Source organism: Zootoca vivipara, chromosome 2 (assembly GCF_965207765.1).
Source record: "Zootoca vivipara chromosome 2, rZooViv2.hap1.1, whole genome shotgun sequence".
NCBI classification, from domain to species: domain Eukaryota; kingdom Metazoa; phylum Chordata; class Lepidosauria; order Squamata; family Lacertidae; genus Zootoca; species Zootoca vivipara.
In genome coordinates, this window is record NC_142584.1 from 11,836,238 (window position 1) to 11,859,264 (window position 23,027).

The following is a 23,027-nucleotide window of genomic DNA, read 5'->3' on the forward strand; positions in this document are numbered from 1 at the left end:
TCCCCACCCACCAGATAGACCTTATGCACACTCTTCTTTGCCAATCAGGAAGTTCGTTAAAGTTGTTCAACAGTCAACTATATTTTGCTTGAATCTCTCATGCACTAAGCAAAATATCTGGCATCTTCCACTGCCAAATTGGAAGAGAACTCACACCTGCTTAGAAAGAGGACTCTGAACCTTGGGGAAGGGAAGGATAAATCAAAGGCGGAATAACAAACTCTAATGGTGCAAGACAGAGCCAAAATTATAGCTCCATGGCAGAAGAAGGTGGAGGGAGTCCTTCTTCAATGCATGCTGTCATGGAGGTGGCAGTTGTGAGGAGGAGGGCAACAGCAATGACACTGGTGGGGTGGTGACTGGGGCCACTGGGCAGTGGCAATGTGCCCACCCAGCCATGGAGGAGTGCTGGCACTGGGGTGCTGGTGCTGCTGCTGCCTTTCAGGGGGCTGGTGCTGCAGGACATGTACCTGGGCACACATGCCAGCTGCAGCAATGCCTGGCTAAGGCTGCCCTGTCTACCCTGCTGGTGTGCCTAGCCGGCTTAGGAAGAGACCCTTACCAGGCAGAGGATGACAGCCCCCAGCGCTTCTTGCCATGTCTGAACGTCTTGGAAGCCGACCTGCTGTGCCATGTGAACTTCCACATCACTGCCAACAAGCTGATTGTCTTCCTGCACACCCAGAAGTCAGGCAGCACCACCTTCAGGTGCCACTTGTTTTGCAACACTCAGCTGGAGCAGCCCTGCAAGTGCAAGGCTGGGCAGAAGAAGTGCGCCTGCTTCCGGCCGGGCAAGCTAGAGACCTGACTCTTCTCCTGCTTCTCCACTGGCAGGAGCTGCGGGCTTACTGACTGCACCAAGACACCAACTGCACATGTCTTAAAAGTTAGCACAGTGCGAAGGAAGTCCTCACTCTTATTTCGGTTCAGGAGAAAGAGAAACTCCCCTCAATGCTACACCTCTCTCATTATTACATTTTTACCAAGCAACCTTACATCAAGAACTCTTGAGAAAATTAAACTGAGTAAGGGAGCTTCCAGACTGGCTGCTTACTGAGCACTCGTAGCAGCATGGCTATATGTCTGCAGGGTGGCTATATGACATTGTCATAGCTGCCAAGTTCTCCCTTTTTTAAAGGGAAATTCCCTTATGCTGAATAGGCTTCCTCGTGAGAAAAGGGAAAACTTGGCAGCTATGCATTGTCAGCATTTGGTTTTTATCCTGCATGAGATCATTACACCACATAGTGCAGGACAACCATAAATTTTTCTGTGGACCAACAAGCCCATCTGGAAATGTCCCAGGACGCCGTAAAGAACACACACACACACACACACACACACACACACACACACACACACACCGACTGATAAGAATAAACAAATCAGCAATGCTACATATAAAATGAAGAAATGACACCCAGTATTTCATATTCAGTACACTGCAAAGTTATTTATTATCTAGTCTAGTTTCTACAATTCGTATCAGTATTTTAAATTTTATCATAGATATCAGGCCCACTAACAACCAATCCAATATGAACAAACTTCAAAAGGTGTCACAGGACACTGGGAAGACAATGCACTCTAAAGTGTCTGCAGATTATATTTCCCAATAGAAGAGAAACCACTGAAAGGCCAATACCAAATGGCTTCCCCAACGTTAAGTTTTGCAAAACATCTTGAGGGATTTGCCATGAGATGTTTGTGTTTGTGAAGCAATTGAGAACTTTGTTGTTTCAGCTTTAAAATGCAGTTACTCAGTGTTCCATAACACGACATGCACATTTCTTTATGAAGGCCTTCACAGAAAGGGTGAAAGGCAAGGTGTTCAGCAAACTCTTTGAATCATGCTCAGGAGAGGAAAATGTCCAGAGGGGGAAGTAGTTATGCGACAGACATCTCATTTCTAACATCCTGGTTTGGTCTCAAGATGTCATTATCGTTGCTTTGAAGCAAAATAGCCTAGTGCAAGTTTCCCCTGCGTGACCTTTTCCCACCCACCTCCAAGGTCAGATAATGCTGCAGGGATTTTCAGGCTTAACCCCGTGCATCATTCATGCCATTGGCGTCCCTGCAACCACCACTATGTCAAGCAGAGCAACTGGCATTTGCCTTCAGCACGTTTTCAGAAAAAGATCAAGCACTGCTGGTCTGAAGTCATGGAAACTCCAGCTTCCTTGGCAACTTACCTCAGCTATTGTGCCACATTTAATGGGCCAGAACTAGATGTTCCAAGAGATATGGAGCAGCAGCTGCTCCATGTCTCTTTCTGCTCTCTTCCTCGTAACATCGAGCATAACACAATGCATGGCGTGACATCATTGTGCTGTGAATTTCCCATCCTAGCTCCTTCTAATCAGCCTCCTCTGAGGGCAGATCATTCTCCTGTGTGTCTGGATTGGTAGAGAATGAATTCTCCAGTTGCACTCATGCAAAATGGCCTGCCATCAGAGGAAAACTTCCACTGTATCTCTTTCAGAGTCTTTGCTCCAGGTCTGCCTTCTTCCAACCTTTTGGGGTTTAAGAGAGGGGTGCCTCAATTTTTAATCCAAAAAAGGCATCCCTCAGATATCAGAAATTTGGAAAGTATTGTCCTATAAACCTGGTTTCCATGAAAGGAGAATGTCCTCCTTGGCCAGATATTTGAGCATGAGATTTTCTGACAAATTCTGAAAATGATTAAGATTTTCTTAACATCTCACTGGGAGTGTGGTACACGGCTCACCAAGCCTCTCTCATTACCTTCTAAGGTTTCTTAACAGTGATCCTTGGAATAGATGTTCCATGCATGTGTCCTTCAAAGTTGACAAATGGCATGCACCAACGTTTATCTTGTCTGGGAAGCACAGCGTATGACTGATTAGCTGAGGGCACTAACCTTGTATGTGGAAATATACCTGTGAAAGATGAGCTGCTTATTTAAGCAACAGTAATTGAAGAAAATCTTGTTGTTCTAGTTAGCCAGGGTGCACTGTAGCCCAACTGGAAAACTGGCTGCAATGCTGATGGTATGCAAAATATTCCATCTCCAACAATCTAGCAAGAGTGGATGTGTCTAGTTTACTATAAAGGTAAAGGTAAAGGGACCTCTGACCATTAGGTCCAGTCTTGACCGACTCTGGGGTTGTGGCGCTCATCTCACATTATTGGCCGATGGAGCCGGCGTACAGCTTCCAGGTCATGTGGCCAGCATGACAAAGCCGCTTCTGGTGAACCAGAGCAGCACACAGAAATGTCATTTACCTTCCCGCTGGTCAGGGGTCCCTTTACCTTTACCTAGCTGTTAATTACATCTGTTATTAGTCATCTGCTTTTAACCAAGATTTCCCAGGAAAATGTCCTATGTCATCATTACAGTAATTTGCTTTATGAAAGATGGACACTTCATTTTTGAGCTATGCTAAACTACTTCGAACTGTTTGGGCTACTGCAGATGGAATACTGGCTCCTTCTTAATGTGGTTTAAGAGGAAAGTGGGAGACAGCTGCCCTCCAGCTTTCTCTATGCCAGTATTGTGCTCAGTATTCATAAACACCCTGCTTGTCCATATAGCAGGGGTAGCGAAACTCAGATGGTGCATGGGTAGGCACAGTCCCCTGAACCAGAAGAACAGCAAATTTCTGTATGCCCTAAGCAAAAGATGATAATCGGAATCCAAACTGCTGCTTAAGTAAGGGATGATCAAAGTTCTTATCCTGGGTTTGAAAAAGGAACCATTCCCAAGCAGCAGGGGAATTCCCACACAGTGAAATTCGAAAATGCTTTAGAGTAAAATTGTAATAAGATAAACTCCCATTTTTTGTAATTTTTTTATTCCTGTGTCTTTTTTACTCCCATTTAAATATAATAAGCACCATATCATTTCTCCACAATCAAGTCATTAATTACATCTAAAGTCTGTATAGACAGAGACAGTGGTTTAGAGCAGGGGTTGGGAAATATTTGCAGCCAGAGGGTCCCACTTCCTCCTGAGCAACCTTCCAAGGGCATGTCAGTGGTGGGTGGGGTTAGAGGCTTCCGAAATGTTCAACAAGTGAAGCGTGGCTTCCAATTGGTTGCAGGAGCTTCCTGCACTCAAGCGGAAGCTGCATCAGACGTTTGGCTTCCGAAAAATGTTAGAAAACCGGAGCATTTACTTCTGGGTTTTCGGCATTCAGAATCTGAGGTTTGACTGTAGGGGAAACCTCTTTTGCTGATCTTTGTGCTGAAAGTAAATTGCTGGCCCATGTAAAGATGGGTTTTCTTGAGGGCAGAGGTCAAAATCTCTTATGAATACTCTATGTCAAATGCGAGGAGTCACATACCTAAAAAATCCTTTGCAGCCTTCGCAGGTCATAGCATTAAAATGAAAGCCAGTAGCTTTGTCTCCACAAACACCACAGATACGTGGAATGTTCCTGTCAAAGTCACTGGCTGGATCCGGAAATGCTGAGCAAGGTGCCATGGTCTCCATTTCTGTGACAGAGAAAAGTGCAGAGTTTATCAACCTCAATACAACAGTCTTTTCAGTTATAATCTATGTGGTAATCATAACCAAATATAATCTATGTAGCGAAGACTCTGCAGAAGCTAGTAAGAATCCCCACTCCATTTCCTGATCTGCTTATCAATACTCAATTGGAATATAGCAAAATCCTTAATTCACGATATACATGTTGTTAAACATCCCCTCTAGAACAATCAACAGCTAAGATGGTTTCATTTTCTCATCTTCACATAGACCACTGTGTTATAGATAACACAGGTTGCAGTGAAATCCAGGATTTGGGTGTGGGTGTGGGTGTTGAACATCAAAGTAAAACACACTTGGGTGGAAGGCTCACATCACACCTTGTTTCAGCTGTGATGAGTTAGGCCAGGCATCCCCAAACTGCGGCCCTCCAGATGTTTTGGCCTACAACTTCCATGATCCCTAGCTAACAGGACCAGTGGTCGGGAAAGATGGGAATTGTAGTCCGAAACATCTGGAGGGCCGAAGTTTGGGGATGCCTGAGTTAGGCTGCAAAAGAAGACTGCAAAATAAGGATGCTGTTTTGCCAACCATTCTGCACTCAGCATGGTATGCATTCAGCAAAATGCTGGTCCTGACACTCTTATCATCATATGACAGTGAAGAGAGGAGAGCTGGTGTCTAAAAGATCATTGACTTCAGGGGCAGAGATGATGACGTCCAAGGAAGACAGCTTCCATCAACCCTAGTGGTTTGTCCCTGGTGGAGCTGATGGACTGGTCTGACAGGGTAGATGAACCTCCTTTGACATGTAAACTTACTATAGTAGAAGTAAAGAAGTTCATTGATGAGACTGTGCAAGTTCCACAGTGGCCCTGCCATGCTCAGTCTATAGAGAGGTGTGTGAAACAAGTCACAGAGGCAGCAGGCAGGGTGTATACATATGAGAAATGTGAGGGCTATATCAGAGGTCAAGAAGCAAGTTGGCAGCTGGTGTCTAAGCATGAATCAAGACTTGATGAAACTTTTAACTTAAATTTCCTATTTACTTTCTAATGTTGTTTTATGTCTGCAAGGTAATGTTGTATGCTTAGTCAGATATGTCTTATGGAGAGAAACTAATTTTTATAGCATAATCTGACATAGTCAGTGTCAGCAGCTAAAATTAAAATTCCTTGCTTTTTTGCGAGAGCAAAGAGGCTGTGCTTGCAGGCTTCCCACAGGCATATGGTTGGTGGCTGTGAGAAAAGGATGTTGGACTAGATAGGCATTAGCCTGATCCAACAGGCTCTTCCTAACACGTGGGTGGCATGCTAAGCTGGTAAAATGTACTGGTAGGTACCTATATGCAAGGATGGGATTCCAATGATGATGTGACCCTGGCAGAATTGTTTGATCAGACACAGATCTGCCCCAATCACACATAAAATGTATGGAGGATTCTGAATGTTAAGAGCCAGTGAGAAGGGCTAAACTCTCACTTTGTGCTTTTCAGTTCAGGTACTATGGAGAAAAGCACCTGGGCGACAGACTCTGACTGTGAGGAGGTAAGTCCTGAGTGGGAGGTTTCAGTGAATTTCGTTTGGTCTAAAAATGGTTTTCCACCTCCCACTTTGTACATGGTTGGGGCAGACCCAGTTTTAAACAAATGGGTTTGCTACCATCACATGTAGTTTGTGCAAGAAGAATCTAGCTGCAACAACCATTTATCCCGTGACATGCATTTCAGGGGCTCCACATTCTTACTTTTAAACCTATTATTCTTCCTCTATTACATTCAGTATTCTGCTGATGGGTCTGGCAAAGAGTAATTGAAAACTGTTTTTAAAAGAAGAAGAAATAGATGAACTTACTTGAATCAACAGTTCCCTTTTCCACTTTAAATGGAAATTAAGATTTATCCTTGACTATAGACCTAACCTGACTCCTTTGCAAGTAAGGCAAACATTGACAGTCTGCCCAGATAGGAAGTGCACTTATTAGTTACTATGTTAACTGCATGTCTAAGTTTGTACTAATCAATGATGGGCTGTTGACCTTTGAATGTCACTATTTCCATTTAAAACTTAGACTTGATATCTGAAACAGCACGTTAACATTCAATAAAGTTATCTTTCCTCTTTCATAAATTTAACAATGCTCAGATAGCAGGAAGGAGTGTTGCTTAGTTACCGAGCTGGTGGCCAAGAGGGGGACTTTCTAAAACATGATGTTTATCACTTGTTTGCTTTCACTACTGACAGAGAAACAATTATATTTTGCAACCAAAATGGGATTGTCAGATAGTACTTTGTTAGCTGGGTAGAAACAAAACAGACTGCTACAGTCATTTTACTTAATAAATGGGGCATGAGATATTAAAGCCTTAAAGGGGCACAGCTCTTTGAGCTGGCTGTATTTTGTTCCATTCAGACACTAGCCCAACAAAGGCTATAAAACAGCTCAAATATCACCTCAGAATGTTTAATGGCTTTTCTGATGTATTGGAATAGGTTCCTTGTGGAAGTCATGCCAGTCATATAATCTAGGATGGCAGATTAATATTCCAAATTGTTATTAGCCTTTGCTAACATCCCATATTTTTGTTTTATCTCCTCAGGGTTGATTAAGGGTTGATTAAATATTGGCAGCAAATACAAAAGGAGCAAACAAAATCTACAAAAGGAGCATATCCATTTGGTGTCTTACTGAACCGGTAAATTGCTAGTGTAGAAATACATCTGGAAGGTGAGAGGTGAATTCATGCTCTACTAGAAAGAGCAAATCTGGTTACCAATACAGACAATTAATCATTTCAAATGGGCAGCAGGCCAATTTGTAAGTTTTTCAGTACAGAATGTAAACTGATCAGCTGCAAATTTCCAGTTGTTTAAATGATCAAATAGGTAACTTGATTTTGGAGTCTGAACAATAACTGAATACTCTGCTCACTGATAGGTGTTCATATGTGGCGTGTTTGAGATGTGACTAAATACTTGCATTAGAAACCAACACTACACTATGTATTTAGATTTGTAGCCAAACCCATCCCAACAGCAGCCATGATGTAAGAACTCAGGACAAAATCCAATTCCCTCATCCCCAAACCTGTCGCCTCAGCTGCCCCCCAAACTAAGATAAGCTTTAATTCCCACACACACAATCCTCCACAGATGTTCTGAAGAATAGCAAGGTGGGGAATGGGGAACCTCTTCAAGATAATAATTCACCAGTCTTCCTAACAAGGACACATGTTAACAACGTTCATCTTTTATATAGCACGTCAGAGGGTATTCAAAGCATTCTGATTAAAGTGCTGCAGTTAGGATTATAACCAAACAAATGTTAAGGCATGTCAATGTTGTTGTCTGCATTTTGCAGATGAAGAGCCAATGCTGAAAGAGAGACAGAGAGAGAGAGAGAGAGAGAGAGAGAGAGAGAGAGAGAGAGAGAGAGAGAGAGAAGGGATGTCAGCTCATAGCAGAGAGAGGTCACCACACCATTTAAAGTGCACTGATTTCCCCAAAGAATCCTGGGATCTGTAGTTTACTGCTCACAGAGCTACAATTCCCAGCACTCTTAACAAACTACAGTTCCTGTAATTCTTTGGAGGAAATCATGTGGGGCTTTAAATGTATGGTGTGGATGGCCTGAATTTGTAGCAGAGGCAAGACTGAAGACACGCTGATCCTTAGGTCAGTCTCTTTGCTAGAAAAGCATTAATGTAACTTGAAAGTTTGCACACTTCAACAAATAGCTAGTCCCATCTGAAATGCCACTGCTTTTTAATCAGAGACCAACCCAACATAATCTGCAGAGAAAGAAAACAAAATGCACGTAAGAAGTGGACTCTTCAGACAAGTCTCAAGGAGCACATTATTTTTCATTTTGTTTTCTTCAGATTTTTTTTAAAAGCCAAGATGACATAATTTTAATAATACACAATTCTCCCTTTGCTGACCGAGGGAAAGAGACAAACTTATTAAAATCGAATAAACAGTTTGCAAGAAAGTGATATACTTTACCAATATCCAGGTCATTCTGTATACTCTGCTGGTATAATTCCCACGAGTTCTGAAACTGCGACATTGAGCCACCTGCAACCCAAAAATATTTAAGTTTGATTTAATATCCAACGGCTGTCAAGACAGTTTGGTAATCTCACACTCTGCTTTGAGTTTGGAAATTTACTCTAGCTTTTAACTCTCATCTATTGACGTAAGCAACATACATTAAAAAGTGAGGCGTGGCACTCTGCAAACAATCCACCACACCCAAATGGGATTCATTAAACAGAAGGTGTCATTTCAGTACAGCTTCTCAGGAACTTCTATTGGCATGGAGATAATGCTAACCACATGGTGCATTATTCCCAGAAGCATACCACATAATTTAGAAGAATTTTCAAAGACGAAACTGCATTTACACATGGGGGTCTGTGCTATGGGGGTGAGGGGAGGAAGACTTTCCCATTTCAGATCACAGCTACTTAACAGCTAAAAAGAAAACTCATGCCAATGAACTGAATAGTGATTTTGAGAGATACTTTAGCTGATAAATATTTTAAAATAGAATTTTTGTAATGATAAGGAAACAGTACAGCACGCCTCTGCAAAGGCTGGCATTTAAGGGGTCTCCCCTATTTTACCTTACATAATCACAGAATCATAAAATTGTAGAGTTGGAAGGAACCCCAGTGGTCATCTAGTGCAATCCCCTGCAATGCAGGAACCGCAACTAAAGAATCCCAACTGCTAATTAATCAAGATTTGTAGGCAATGTAGAAAATGTGTGGTATGTCACCCATGCTACTACCTTAGCCTGCTTTGAATTTGACTTTGGTTTCTCATAATATCCATGGCTGCCAAGCTACAGCAAGGTAATACGTTAGCAGGTTTTGACAATGTTCAGGCAACATCCTGTAGCTGTGTGTTTTTGTGTGTGTGCTGTACATATGTGGTGTGCATGCATGTGCTTGTGTGTGCGCATATTGATATACACATACACACAAGACTCACTATCACCAAGTTCATCCCAAATATTTAAAACACTGGCCTCTAGGAATGTGAAGACCTTTTCAAACCCATGTTTTTGCAAATTTTAGTTAAAATCTTTATTGCAACCCACTGATAAGACAAAGTAGTCTTCATTCTTCTACCTGCATCTTGATGATAATACTTTCCAAAAGCAGCACAAAATTCAAACAAGCATTATAACAAAGGAATTAATGCATTGTGTACTAACCATCTCTCATGAGTACTCTCTCTCCCTTTTTGTTTTGCAGGTAAGTCAGAGCACCATCTTTCAATGGCATTAAAAGCACCTGCTTATTCTTCACCTAGATTCTAGAAACCTGCTCTATTTTTCAGTACAATATACATACTACTATATATCAGTTTAACTCACTTTAATCCCTCCTGACCATGCTATCAATTTGTGTCGACAGACAACCAAGAAGCCTGATAAAAGGCGGGCAAGAATGGCTACTACTAATCTAAGCATATTTTAGTTGGATCCATCATACTTCTGACCTAGGACAAACATTCAATTATTACTTTTTAAGCATAGCACAAAGGTTACACCAAATAAGTGTTATAAATCTGAACAGGAGCAGATTTATGGGAAAAAAATATCCTTTTTTCTGAAAGATATGATTAAATGTATGGAAACTATCTTTCTGCAAAACAAACTGGCTCCATCAGGAACTGGGGCATCTGTTCTCAATCGTTGAGCTCTTTCAGCTCCACAAAACCAAAGCCCTATCTCTTTTTGGAATTAAAGAACACTTTCTCTCAGTTACTGGGCAATATGATACCAAGTAATGTTTAAATACACAGGGTGTAACACTCATGTCCCACAGAGCACAATGTTTCCTCAACCACCACCAGATATATTTAAATTTGCTTTTGAAGCTAGCACTTGCAAAGCCTGGCAACCTGAGCTGGTTCACTGGGTGCAAGAAAACCAAAGTTATTGGCCTAAGTTCTCAACTTCCAGCCCTGCCATTTGAGGGCCAACACACTACCCAGGAGCTGGGTCAATGTAGAGCACCACAGAAACTTTGATTAATTGCTGCTGATATGAACTACATTAAAGTAGGAGCCTTTCAGATCATTAGTACACCGTCCTTAACAATTTCAGGAACCACGGCCTCACTTGTGGTCGGAAACCAGAAATTCCCTGAACAATCTGACATTCCCCAAAATGCCATCAATTGGACCACAGTTGACTTCTGCATTTGACTGGCAATGCTTTAAACTTAGTAACAGAAGGGGAACTTGTGCAGCAGAAATGTACTTCAGATAACATCAGAAGACACTCTTTGTAAACCACCTTATGCATGTTGCTTTGGCTTAAGGAGTTTTGTTTTTTTTAAGGCCCAACTCTCACAACACAACTATTCTCTTCTTCGAGGAAGGGCACAATTAATCAACTTCTTTAATAAATAGTTTTGGTTCTGGTTCTAGCACCTCCAGGTCACTTACCCTTCCCTCGGGCCATATTAGTCCTGGTAAAATTTTGTTCTCTATCATGGTCAAAACAGATTTCATTAAAGATAACAGGAAGGTTTTCAGGACCACGGTCAAAGCTATCTACAAAGCCTTCAAATGATTTTACTACAGGGCCTGCTGCTTCTTTCCCTGTAATAGGTGAATCTGGTAGAGCATAAGACTCTTAATCTTAGGGTTGTGGGTTCAAGTCTCTTACTGAAATATCCTATGAACAAGCATTTTAGATAGTTTATAATCCTTGCATTAAAACTGGAGAAGCTCATGGGCCGCCTCCAAAACTCCACCCTAGGTAGCATAGGAGCATCTTCCATGAAAATCTTTAAAGGAGTGATGGGAGTGGAATGATACGTACACTTGCAGCAAACAACTGGCAATGTGTTAGCTGCATGCCAACACACACACACACACACACACACACACACACACACACACACACACACACAGCTAATAGGTTTCTGTAACACTCAAGAAGTCTACTCTGCACCCCCGAGTCACCTTCTTTCTGCCTTCCAACTAAGCAGGAAGTCAAGATAGCAAATTTCCTGGCCTCAGAATTTAAAATATCAGCGTCAAACGTATCAGTAGTATCCTTTATTTCGGTCATAGACCAGCATAAGATAAAACATAAGACTTAAAACAGGTAAGGAATAAAAACTAGTAATTAGAAGGTAATTATATCATACATACTTAAAAAGATAGAAACAGGGACAAACAGTTAAAAGCGACTATAAGGGAGAGTGAAGGAGCACAGGCTTATGGCACAGGTTTGGGGCCTAATTTGTGGCACAAACCATCCTTCGATGTATATCCATAATGGCAGTGCAGAATCTAGCAATTGAGTATGTAACATCTGGGTTTTTATCTTGAAGTAGCAGAGAGGTATAAAGTTCTTCTGTGCAACCTGGGAATTTATGTACAGTATAGGCAAGATGAACCTAGCTCGTATATCTGTATAGTATTGGCAGTGAAAAAAGACATGTTCTGTTGTTTCCAGTTCCTGAGAGCCACATGGGTATTAGGTGTCTTCCTATAGCGGCCTTCCTGGATGGCTAAAGAGAGGGCCTGGCAGCAGTAAAAGCCCTTCACTGTTTTGGAATTCCAAGGTTGGTTATATATGGCATCTGGGAGATGAGGTGTCTTCTGGTTTCACTGTTTAAAATTTTCAGGGACCTGGCTAAATCTGCTTGGCATTTGGTATCTTCTACACACAGTTTGATGGGGTTTTTTTTGGCTTGTTCATACCTCATGTTAAGTAGGATCTGTGGGGTGAAGCCTAGAGTTGTTATGTTTATCATTGCATGTTTCCAATCGTTTGGAAACTGTCCTTAATAGTTAAGGGAGCAAGGCCATGCAGGAGGATGGATAGTCTCAGCCAGTAATTAATATAATTTCTGTCTAGATGCAACTTAGATAAATACCATGGGATAAATACCATAAGGGTTGCAATCAGGATAGCATGATACTTCACTATGATACATATATAATGGCTAAAGACCAAAAGGCATATGGATTTTCCCAGCACACAATTATGACAATGTGACTAAGCCATGACTAATACAGCTTTCAGATGCTTTCCCAAACAGGCACCTACTAAGGCAGCATGGGATTTAATTGTCCCCTTTCATTGTAGCATCCACAATTCATTTCCCTTTTGCTGACTAAATAAATAGGCATTGGATGTAGCAATCCTGCAAAAATTATGAGCTAGCCAGGAAACAAATATTTTACTCTTTGGAAAGGCCTAGTTCTTTTGGTCCTTAATTGGATTTTTTTTCCCTTTTTCTTTTTAAAAACCATACTTCGTCAAGTTATACACTGGAATCAACATTACGCATTTCACGGGAACATAGGAAACTGTTTTATACTGACTCAGATCAATGGTCCATCTAGCTCAGTATGTGTGCACAGGCAAGTCTCCTTTGCTTTGTTTCTGGGCCTGATTTATAGCATTGGTTTTGACCCTGAAAACTCTACATGGTTAGGGACCATGTTATCTGAAGGACCACCCGAACGAGCCTGCTTGTGCCTTAGAATCAGCTACCGAAGCCCTGCTTATCTATATTAGGTTGATAGGTAACAGAAACAGGGTTCTTTGGGTGGTGGCTCCACACCCAAATGTTGCCCATCCCTGGCAATTTTTAAGAAAAATACTTTTAAAATGTTTCTTACTTTGGTCCGCTTTTTATTCATTGCTGTGATTCATTAAGGCCTGGCCTTTCTCTTTTGCACCTCATCATAAAGGCATTAAGAAAGGAGTATGTCAGGCCTCCCAGGGGAGGAAATGACACAATAGGGACTCCACAATTTAAAATGCCTGTCCCACATTCCCATCAGATGAGCCTCTGAAGTCAATGAGAAATGAAACAAGGTCCCGATGACAGATGACATGCACAGCATAGGCAGGTTCAAGTGGAGAGGGTATTCCTTCCAATAGCCTGGTTCCAAAGCATTCAGGGCCTTCCTTCAAGGTTATTAGCTTTTCTCAATTTTCAATCTTGGTAAAAATAATAACAAGAAGAAGAATAGACACAAACTTAAATCACTTTCCCGCCACTTCTGATTTTTTCCTGTACTGTACTGTGAAGCTTATTAACCTTTTAAACACAGATGTAGCATGAAAGGCTTATTAAACAACTTTCAGTGTGACAACTGGGCTGCAATGAAGAAGCAAACTAGTGCAGTAAATGTGAAGGATTACTAGTACAGCAAAGAAGAATTACTACTACAGTACAGTAAATGTGAGGGTCCTTCCCCATTGTTAGGTTATAATGAAAAGAGACTGACAAGAGGTAAGACTGATGACTGGTTATGGTGATTTTCACACCTCTTTTGCAATTCGAAGTCACTGATGTTTCTAAGTGTGAATTAATCTGGAGAGGTTCCCGAAATACCATGAGAGTTTGTTATTACTTTGAATAACTTGATATTAAACAACTGCAACAGGTAGACAGTCTCTTCTACAAAACGTTATTTCCTTTTGGGGCTTTTGGCAAGCTCCGTAATCAGCAGTATTTTTCACTCAGACCCAGTTTTTCAAAGACATTTTTCAGACACAGCTGTTTTATAGCAACACCAGTTATGAACTATTTTAAAATTGCTTTCTGGACTCTCCATTAATACGTTCCTTCACCCATTCTTCCTTTCTTCCCTCACTGAAAACCAACAGGTAAATTTGCCTATGCAGCTTGAGATGTTTCCCGCACAATTACCAATACTAATTTGTTGTGTTGCATTTTTTTTTAGAAGTACTGAGCACCCACTGTTAATAATGTCAAACTGAAGTATTTTTGGCAGTATTTAGGAACACCAGAAACTGTCTTTTACTGAGGCAGGGAACTGGTCCATCTAGCTTAGTGGTTGTTGTTCTTTACAGAGACAGACAGCGGCTCCAGGTTTTCATGCAGGGGACAATTCCCATCCCCTTGCCTGAGATGCTGAGGAAGGATTGAACCTGTGATCCTTGGCATGCAAGGCACATGGTGTGCCAATGAGCTATGGCCCTTCTTCTACTTCCATCAGTCCGCCATGGCTTGATACCAAGCTTCCACATTATGAGGTAAGGCAGCAGCCTTGTTGAAGAGGGGCAACTGTCCTACTGCCTCTAATATATTATGAAGCTGCCTGCTCCTTCAGCAGAGAGGGAAAGGGAAGACAGCACTGTAGGAAGCTGTGGGGAAAGCTGCGAAGCATAGCACCTCTAAACACAGCCATGAAGAGCATTTCCTCAATGGCACTTTAAAATTTTTGAAACACAAAGATCTAAAAATATATTAAAAGTGGGTGGTGCTGGTGGTGGCAGTCAATGGGAGGAAGAAGGGAGTACTGATCCTCAGCTCATGTGCTCATGAGTCTCATGTAACCACATGCTGTTTACATAAGCAATCACAGATTTTTCCACAAGAAATAACACATTTTCTCCAACATTAATATATGCAGTCTGGGCTCTGGGATAAGTGAGTTATGCCTAGCTGCCCCTCGGAAGTCACTTTTCATGCTTTAAAAAGGAACAATGGGATAATGCACCAGCTTTTAATGTCTACTTCCAGTATTTTGTTTGCACATTAGTGTCTAGAGCAGGTTCAACAAAACAAACAATAATCAATGGGACATAACAATTCAGAGACAGACAACGTTCAGTGTTGGAAATTTCCCTGAGAGGAGGAAGACTTTCTTTTCGTTTTTCCATTGTGCTCCCCTCTCTGTGGTCAATTTGAAGGTACTGTATGTTTAACTAAAATGAAGAATACCTAAAATTGCTGTTCCTTTTGCACACAAATAAATTTACTACCGAAGTGCAACAGACCACTGCAGTGCTTTAGAATTAATTTTTGTACACATGAATGTATCTTTTCTTTAAAAAGAAGAAGACAGAAATCTATTGCAGTTCTCTTTAAGTGGTATAAACCAGGCATCCCCAAACTGCGGCCCTCCAGATGTTTTGGCCTACAACTCCCATGATCCCTAGCTATCAGGACCAGTGGTCAGGGTTGAGGGAATTGTAGTCCAAAACATCTAGAGGGCCAAAGTTTGGGGATGCCTGGTATAAACACACAAAAATATAATTTATGATAAATTAAAATGCTATGTTATTTTGTCTATTTTATTTTGAGAAGTGGCTTGGGATAGAATTGACCTCAGTTAGCTTAGCCATTTGGTCATTTCAGTTTCTCATTCACTTTAACAGGTAAATCAGACCCTGCTGGTTTAGTTAAGACAGAGAGAGAGAGATTAAACACTACAAGACTACTGACCCCATAATTGTTCCAGAGTACATGGAATATGAAGTGGTTCAGGTTTGCTAAAAATGTTTTACACCTATTTCAAAAAACTGTTGAGGACCACAGCGGCACTACTTGTTTGGGAGAGTTAAACAAATCAACAGAAGCAGTGTCACTATAAGTAGTTCTTTTACAGTTCTAATTTGAGAGCAAACTGTTTCAAGCTGTCCATCGTAGTCAAATTATAGGTTTATGAGAATCCCAAGAGTCAGTTTGTGTGGCTTTCAATTTAACATTATGAAAAAGTGGAACTGTTTATTCAATCTTAACTGTGTCTTGTTGAGCAGGTTCCAGATCCTGAATATTACTTTTATACTAACACCTGGGTTCACGCTGGCTCCTATTACGCTGTAGTGCAGGCATCTTCAAACTTCGACCCTCCAGATGTTTTGGGCTACAATTCCCATCTTCCCTGACCACTGGTCCTGTTAGCTAGGGATCATGGGAGTTGTAGGCCAAAACATCTGGAGGGCCGCAGTTTGGGGATGTCTGCTGTAGTGCTTGGGATTACAGAAATTTTAGGGTGGAATGTGCATGTGCAAAGGCAATGCAGGGCAATTTTTTGTTTTACTTGTAAGACTGAAAGGTTTGAAATAATAATTTTGTTACATTGGGGAATCTTTATTCCAGTTGGCTTTTTCTTTGCTTAATATCACACTGTTTTCATGTTGTAGCTATTACACTAGGAACATCTAAAGCAATTCCAACTAATACTAACTTCTCCAAGCTATCTAAGCTAATGCCATCCTGCCTTGTGGCACTGAATCCCAGGTACTAAAATATAAAAATCCTAAAACTGGAGCATTTCCCCTTCTGCAGAGAAAAGTGGTTTGTATTCAAAGTGCTTTTAATTTAATCTGCTTCCAAGATTGTCTCTCACTCCCCACCCCACGCTCGTTTCCAAAGGAAGCTTGCAAAGATCCTTGGGCAGAGTGGCTTTGAAAGCCCTGGGCTTGGCAGTTGGAAAGCACCAAGCTCAACAAAAATAAATAAATCAAAAATTAAATAAATAAATAAATAAATAAAGGAAAGCACCAAGCAGAGGGTTTTGCAAGCAGCAAGAATCAGCCGACTGCTGGGCATTTGAAAAGTGCTGTGCAAGGTGCTTTTCAGGCACTGCTTACCTGCAGAGACCCATTGAACGAAGCCCCACCTTTCCATGCCCAACACATGAAGAATGCATGGGGTATAGGCTTGTGCTCTTGCCATTTCACTCAGTAGAGTGAATGGGGTAATTACAACATAAAACTTCAAAACTACTGCACTTTTAAGTGTTCCCATCACCTCACATTAATATCTCAGTACGTCTTTTCAGTATGGCGTCGTTTCCATGAGCTGCTCTGGTTTGCCAGAAGCTGGTTAGTCATGCTGGCCACATGACCCGGAAGCTGTACGCCGGCTCCCTCGGCCAGTAGAGCGAGATGAGCGCCGCAACCCCAGAGTTGTCCGCGACTGGACCTAACGGTCACTCAGGGGTCCCTTTACCTTTATGTCTTACATCAGCTCTGCACGGTAGGCCAGAGTTATTCAGCCAGGGTTACAAGTGGATGGCTTGTTCATGGCTCTTTCAGCGCTGCATCATGCATATTCCTTCGTTTAAGGGACATTGCATCATTCACTGGATTCTTCCATCATTGCCAACCAACGAACCCCAGTTGTGACCTCTTGCTTACTAGCTAGCTAAAACTGCAAATCATTGTGGAATGCCGAGTTTCAACTGCACAACCAATAAATCTAAAACTTACATTACAGGGTGCTATTTAACAGGGACTCTGCCAGGATCACACAACTCAATCCTCTTAAAGGGACTGGTGGACTCTGCCACCGTGGTGTTTACTTCAGCACTCTTGAAAGCCTTTGATGCTGGAATGATTATAGAAGATATGACCTGCATCGTGCCAAAGGTCAAGCAGATAACTAGTGCCTTCTGGTAAACTCTGAGTAATTATCTATCTACCCAAGGCAAAAATCCCAGAAGTCATGTTCACTATATACCTGTATTAGGTATGCTTGAGGAATCTGATGTACCAAAATTCTGAAGAGCACTCACCTGATCCACCACTTCCAGAATCAGTATGCAACACCCCATGTGTTAGGGTGGTTTCTGGTTGAGATGGTTATGTCTGTCTTTTTTGTCTGTGTTCTATCACTGTGTTAAAGAGGTGGTTTAAGGGAATTATGTGCCTGGGTCAAGGACAGGGGGATGAGGGGAATCAGGCTATAATCCCTTTGATACCAGGTTGGGGGAGGTACGGAGGTGGGTAAAAGTATGGTGGGGCTTAAGGTTAGCATAAGGCCACCTGTGTAGCACCAGTCCAGGTAAGAAGGGCCAGGGCAGGGAGGGTCACTATCATCCAGAAAAAAATTAATCTCCCTCACCAGAAGATCAAGCCACACTCTTTCTGGGTTTATTTGTTGTGTTGGGAGAGCGACAGAATGGGGATGTTTAAAGTGTACCATTCACCTATCTGCATTACAACTTCCTTAACTGTGCTGGTGGATGTAGTCTCAGGTGTAGTGCTGGAGAAGTATTGGGGAAATATTTATGCTGTGGCTACCTCAAATGGGCCACCTCAGGACTTCAGGGCCTCTATGAATATCTCAGTACATCACTAGTCCAACATGTATTGCTGGACATACCTTTGACCTAGTATTTTCCACTGCTCATCATAAGTCTGTTGTCATGAACAGACATTAATCCACATTTTTTTAGAAGATGTGGAGTGCCAACACATACTTTCCTTTTCTGATCACTGGTTTTTTATTTATTGTGGGGAAAACCCAACATTTAAATGTATGCATCATTCCACTGCATGTTTTTATACCAAACAGCACTGTGTGAATCAGCTCAAAGGAAGTCAGAATCTGTATTTCTGTTTCCTAACAGAAAACAGCTGTGTTGCACAAGGGAAAACAACACCATCCAAAGATTATTGGCCACAGCTTCCACTTTTCATCATCAACATCTCAGGTGAAAAATGTGCATTCTCCTGGATTTTGTCTTGTAGTTATGGTTTTGTGCACACTTTCAATAAAAGAGCACAAAAACCTTGCTTATGCAGAGGGAAGGAACGGATTCCACATAAGCATCTTTGTGCAGGGTAGTAAACAAGAGTAGAAGACTTTGATATACAATATCTATATAGGATGTTTCCAACTGGCACTTAATATTGTTAATGGAATAATTCCTGAAATTTCTGCTAACACTCATGGGGGGGGAATCAACTCTACATTTTACTTTGTTGGTTTGTAATATCACTAAAGAGCATCTACTTACAGAATGTAGTGAAGCTACATACCTGGCCTAGAGACACTGTATAGTAGTAACTATATATTAAATGAAGAATTTAGTAAAGCTGCCAAGTACAGAAAGCAGCGTAGCTACTGGGAATACTATGTCCTGTTCAAAACACAGACAGTTATAGATACATGTAGTACTGCCTTCCATTCTGTCTTTAGTTCCAAGGTATACATGGTGCAAAGTAACAGTCTATTTTTAGTTTGTGGGCCTAGATAATGATACAGATATGTACATATTGATAGGCATGTGTTACTAATTCAAGAAATGTGATTAGGAAGATTGCTGGTTGTTACATTGCTGATTCAGTTAGTAGTAGGTGACCAGAGTGCACATATAAAGCAGGAAAAAAATAAAATGTTCATAAACAAACATCTCCTTCCACTGAGAAAGGCTACCATGATTGCATCAGTTCACCCAATGAGAAAGGAAGGAGGATGGCTGAGACCACAGGTACCCACACAAACTTACTGTAATGATCACTTGCCTAGTCAACTGGCGCCCTGGGAAGCATCTTGGGAGTTAAAGCTTCCCCTGTGATTCACCATGCAAGTTTGAGATTTGGCAATAGAAAGCCGGTTTTCAATTTATCAAAGAGGGAAAGGGGACAGTTCCAGGCCCTGTGGCTGCAAAGAAAAGTATGAAAGCACACACACAAAAAATGAAGAAACTCAGAAACCAGGCACACTAGTTCACGAAGAAGTGGTAGCAAGATGGGCTTTTAAAAGCCTATATAGCCCCCCGTGTTCCCCCACTACTGTTTTCTGTTCTTCCTCATTCAGGTCATCTACTCCTAATCTCTATGATGTCATCCCCCTCTCCTCATTACCATGCTTCACCTCAGACCTCCTGCATGCTCTGTGCTGGTCTCTTTCCTTATCAGTGTTGTGTCTGCTCTGGGCCTGTGCTGTGTACATTTAAGATTGCATCCATTTATTTTAAAATATAACAGGCCTGACAACATTGCACCCAAGTGTAGGCTGCTTTATTTAATTTTATTCCTAATGGTTTTTATTGGGGACACGGGTGGCGCTGTGGGTTAAACCACTGAGCGTAGGGCTTGCCGATCAGAAGGTCGGCGGTTTGAATCCCCGCAAGGGGGTGAGCTCCCATTGCTCGTGCCAACCTAGCAGTTGGAAAGCACGTCAAAGTGCAAGTAGATAAATAGGTACCGCTCCATGCGGGAAGGTAAACAGCGTTTCCGTGCGCTGCTCTGGTTCGCCAGAAGCGGCTTTGTCATGCTGGCCACATGACCTGGAAGCTGTATGCCGGCTCCCTCGGCCAATAATGCGAGATGAGCACCGCAAACCCGGAGTCGGTCACGACTGGACCTAATGGTCAGGGGTCCCTTTACCTGTAATGGTTTTTATCCAATAGCCAGCTAACACAAGCACTTAACCCAGTACACAACTACGCAGAAGTTGTGATAGAATACCCTGAGTTAGATAGGCACTGAAAGGATGCATGTTCCAAGAAAGCCACCAGCACACGTCAGGAACTGGACAAGTTCTGTAGTACTGTAAAGTACATAGTTCTTTACACTGAGGTCCATCCCTCCACACACTCTTAATGCATTGGAAGTTGGTGGGTGGGTGTGAGAGAGAGAACAGGTTTCCTTTAGACTAAGCAGAGTTGTGCTACTGCCCCTTCTCCCTCAAAATCTAATGGCAAATATATTTTCCTCCAAAGAGCTGAGGTTCTTTTGCTTTTAAGGAGGAAGATATTTAAATCTGCACATCTATTTTCAGTATAAAACCTGTTTATCACTAATGTGTGTTTTCCATGCCATTATGTTGACATTAAACAAGACCGGCTCTAGCCATTAAAGTAAGTCACCCATGTAAATGTTTTAGAAGCCCAATATAAATGCGGTAATAAGGAGTTCCAATTACAGTTGCGTAGAAATAGTAAAAAAAAATATTTGGTTTCCACTTCTTATCTGGAACCATTATTTCTAGAAACTGCTTCCTGCCTCTGCCCACAAAAGCACAGCTTTTTGCTTAGTCAACATGATTTCCATATTGATACCATTATACTGTTAACTGTACCGCCATGGCACTGCACCATGGCACATAGCTGCCAAGTTATCCCTTATTTTAAGGGATTTTCCCTTATGCTGAATAGGCTTCCTCGCGAGAAAAGGGAAAACTTGGCAGCTATGCCATGGCAAGTAGCATGACCATATTGGATTCCAGCTTAATACAGATCAAAGCAAACAGAGGACACAATTAAAGCCGGCACTTACAATCACATCTTCTCCACTCCTTAACAAATCCAAGATGGGCAGAGACCCACAAATACCAGCTACAGCTGGGATTACCATTCAGCTATATATAGTAGAAAGCATAGTCTACATCGTCACCCTCTCACCTCATTCAGCATGACTGTAGCATGGCTAGAAGTAATACCTATATTTAATTCCACTCTAAGGCTTCCTTTAGAATTTCATGGAAGCTTAGACTAACATGAAGGGCTGTAGCTCGGTGGCAGAGCATATGCTCTGCATGCAGAGGGTCCTGGGTTCAAGTCCCAGCGTCTCCAGGTAAGGATGGGAGAGAACTCTGTATGAAATCTTGGATAACCACTGCCATTCAGTATAGACAACATCAAACTAGATGCTAGGGCTGGGCGATATCTGGTTTTCATCGTGATATATCACCAGCTAAATATTGTGATATACTGATATATCACAATGTGTGAAATAAGGAGAAAGGAGGAAATAAGCTGGAGAGGAAGAATCAGTTGAGATATATCACCCAGCCCTAGTTATAATCTGCTCCCTCCATTTTGGCCCAGCAATAACCAGGCAGCTTCACAGCAGGGTTCCCAGCTCCTGTTGTGCACACACAGTATGTGGGCAAGCATCGGGTGGCCTTGCAGGGCACAAACCGAGGCAACACCGAGGAATGAAATGCATGGTGCTGGCAGCGGCCAGTGGAGTGAGCTGTGATTCGAGGTACATTTCCAGGTCAAAAATTAATGAAATCGTTATCATGATCTGGCCTACAAACTGGTTTTGGACGATGTATCGCTACATCACCCAGGTCTAAGATGGACCAATGGTCAGAACTCAGTATAAGGCAGATTCACATGTTCCTATGAAAACTAGTATCCACTATTCCAGGCATGTTAACTTATACAGTATAACAAACAAACAAAAACGTATACACACAATTCAGAACGCTTGCCTCTGTTTGAACACAGAAAAATAGGTGTGGCAATTTATCCAATACCAATGCTATTTTGATCCATCCTATTAAACCAAATAATTAAACAATTGCGACATAATTGATAAAGGAAGTAAGGGATAAGGAGGGAGGAGCAACCCAATGAATATTCACACTTAAAAGCTAATATCAAGAAGGCCATCAGCACTTTTGAATAACTAAATACTTGCCTTCTCTTAGGAGAGTTTCTTCAGCTTGGCTATATAGTATATTATTGCCCACAAAGCTGTAGCCTAAGAGAGTTATGCTTAGCCTCAATGACAGCTATAATTCTTGTGAAATAACATTTTGCAATCACAGAACAAGACTCTTGTGAGGCTGTATTCATGTGAAAATATTTTCTCTGAACTAGTCATCAATGCAATCTATTCAGACAATAATATAAGTAGAAGCTCAACCGATTCCTAGATATGTTGTAAACTGCCAACTGGCATATAAGAGATTTGCATTGAATAACTCGTTTGCACCCACTACCATACTTTGCATCCTGGATCTACCCCATGCACATAAACTTTTAACATGCTTTGTAAGAAATGTATTTTCAAATTAATATAGAGCATGTTAATCACACCTCTGGCGACCCCAGTGGTCCAGTTTTCTCAATTTTCCTGAACCTTTTCAGCTGCCTTTAACTACATGTGCACAGATGCTCCACTCACAACACCCTTCACAATTCTACCCCACCACACACATTTCTATTGTTCTGAAAATGGTGGCAACCATCTCCAATTGCTACTCAAAACCATTATAGTGCTCACAACCGTGGACCTCCTTCTTCAA

The 23,027-nt window shown here is 41.7% G+C and overlaps 1 protein-coding gene across 4 annotated transcripts in view; it reads right to left on the minus strand.

Moving 5' to 3' along the window:
- The window catches only part of VDR (vitamin D receptor), a 79,763-nt gene that overhangs the window by 32,891 nt on the left and 23,845 nt on the right, over window positions 1-23,027 (minus strand). For all 4 annotated transcript variants that reach the window (XM_035101210.3, XM_035101211.3, XM_088661321.1 and 1 more), the window contains 2 exons: window positions 8,458-8,529; window positions 4,308-4,458 (listed from right to left, as the gene is read on the minus strand). In XM_035101210.3, the coding sequence (XP_034957101.1) occupies window positions 4,308-4,458; window positions 8,458-8,529 (223 nt within the window). The remainder of the gene's footprint in view (window positions 1-4,307; window positions 4,459-8,457; window positions 8,530-23,027) is intronic.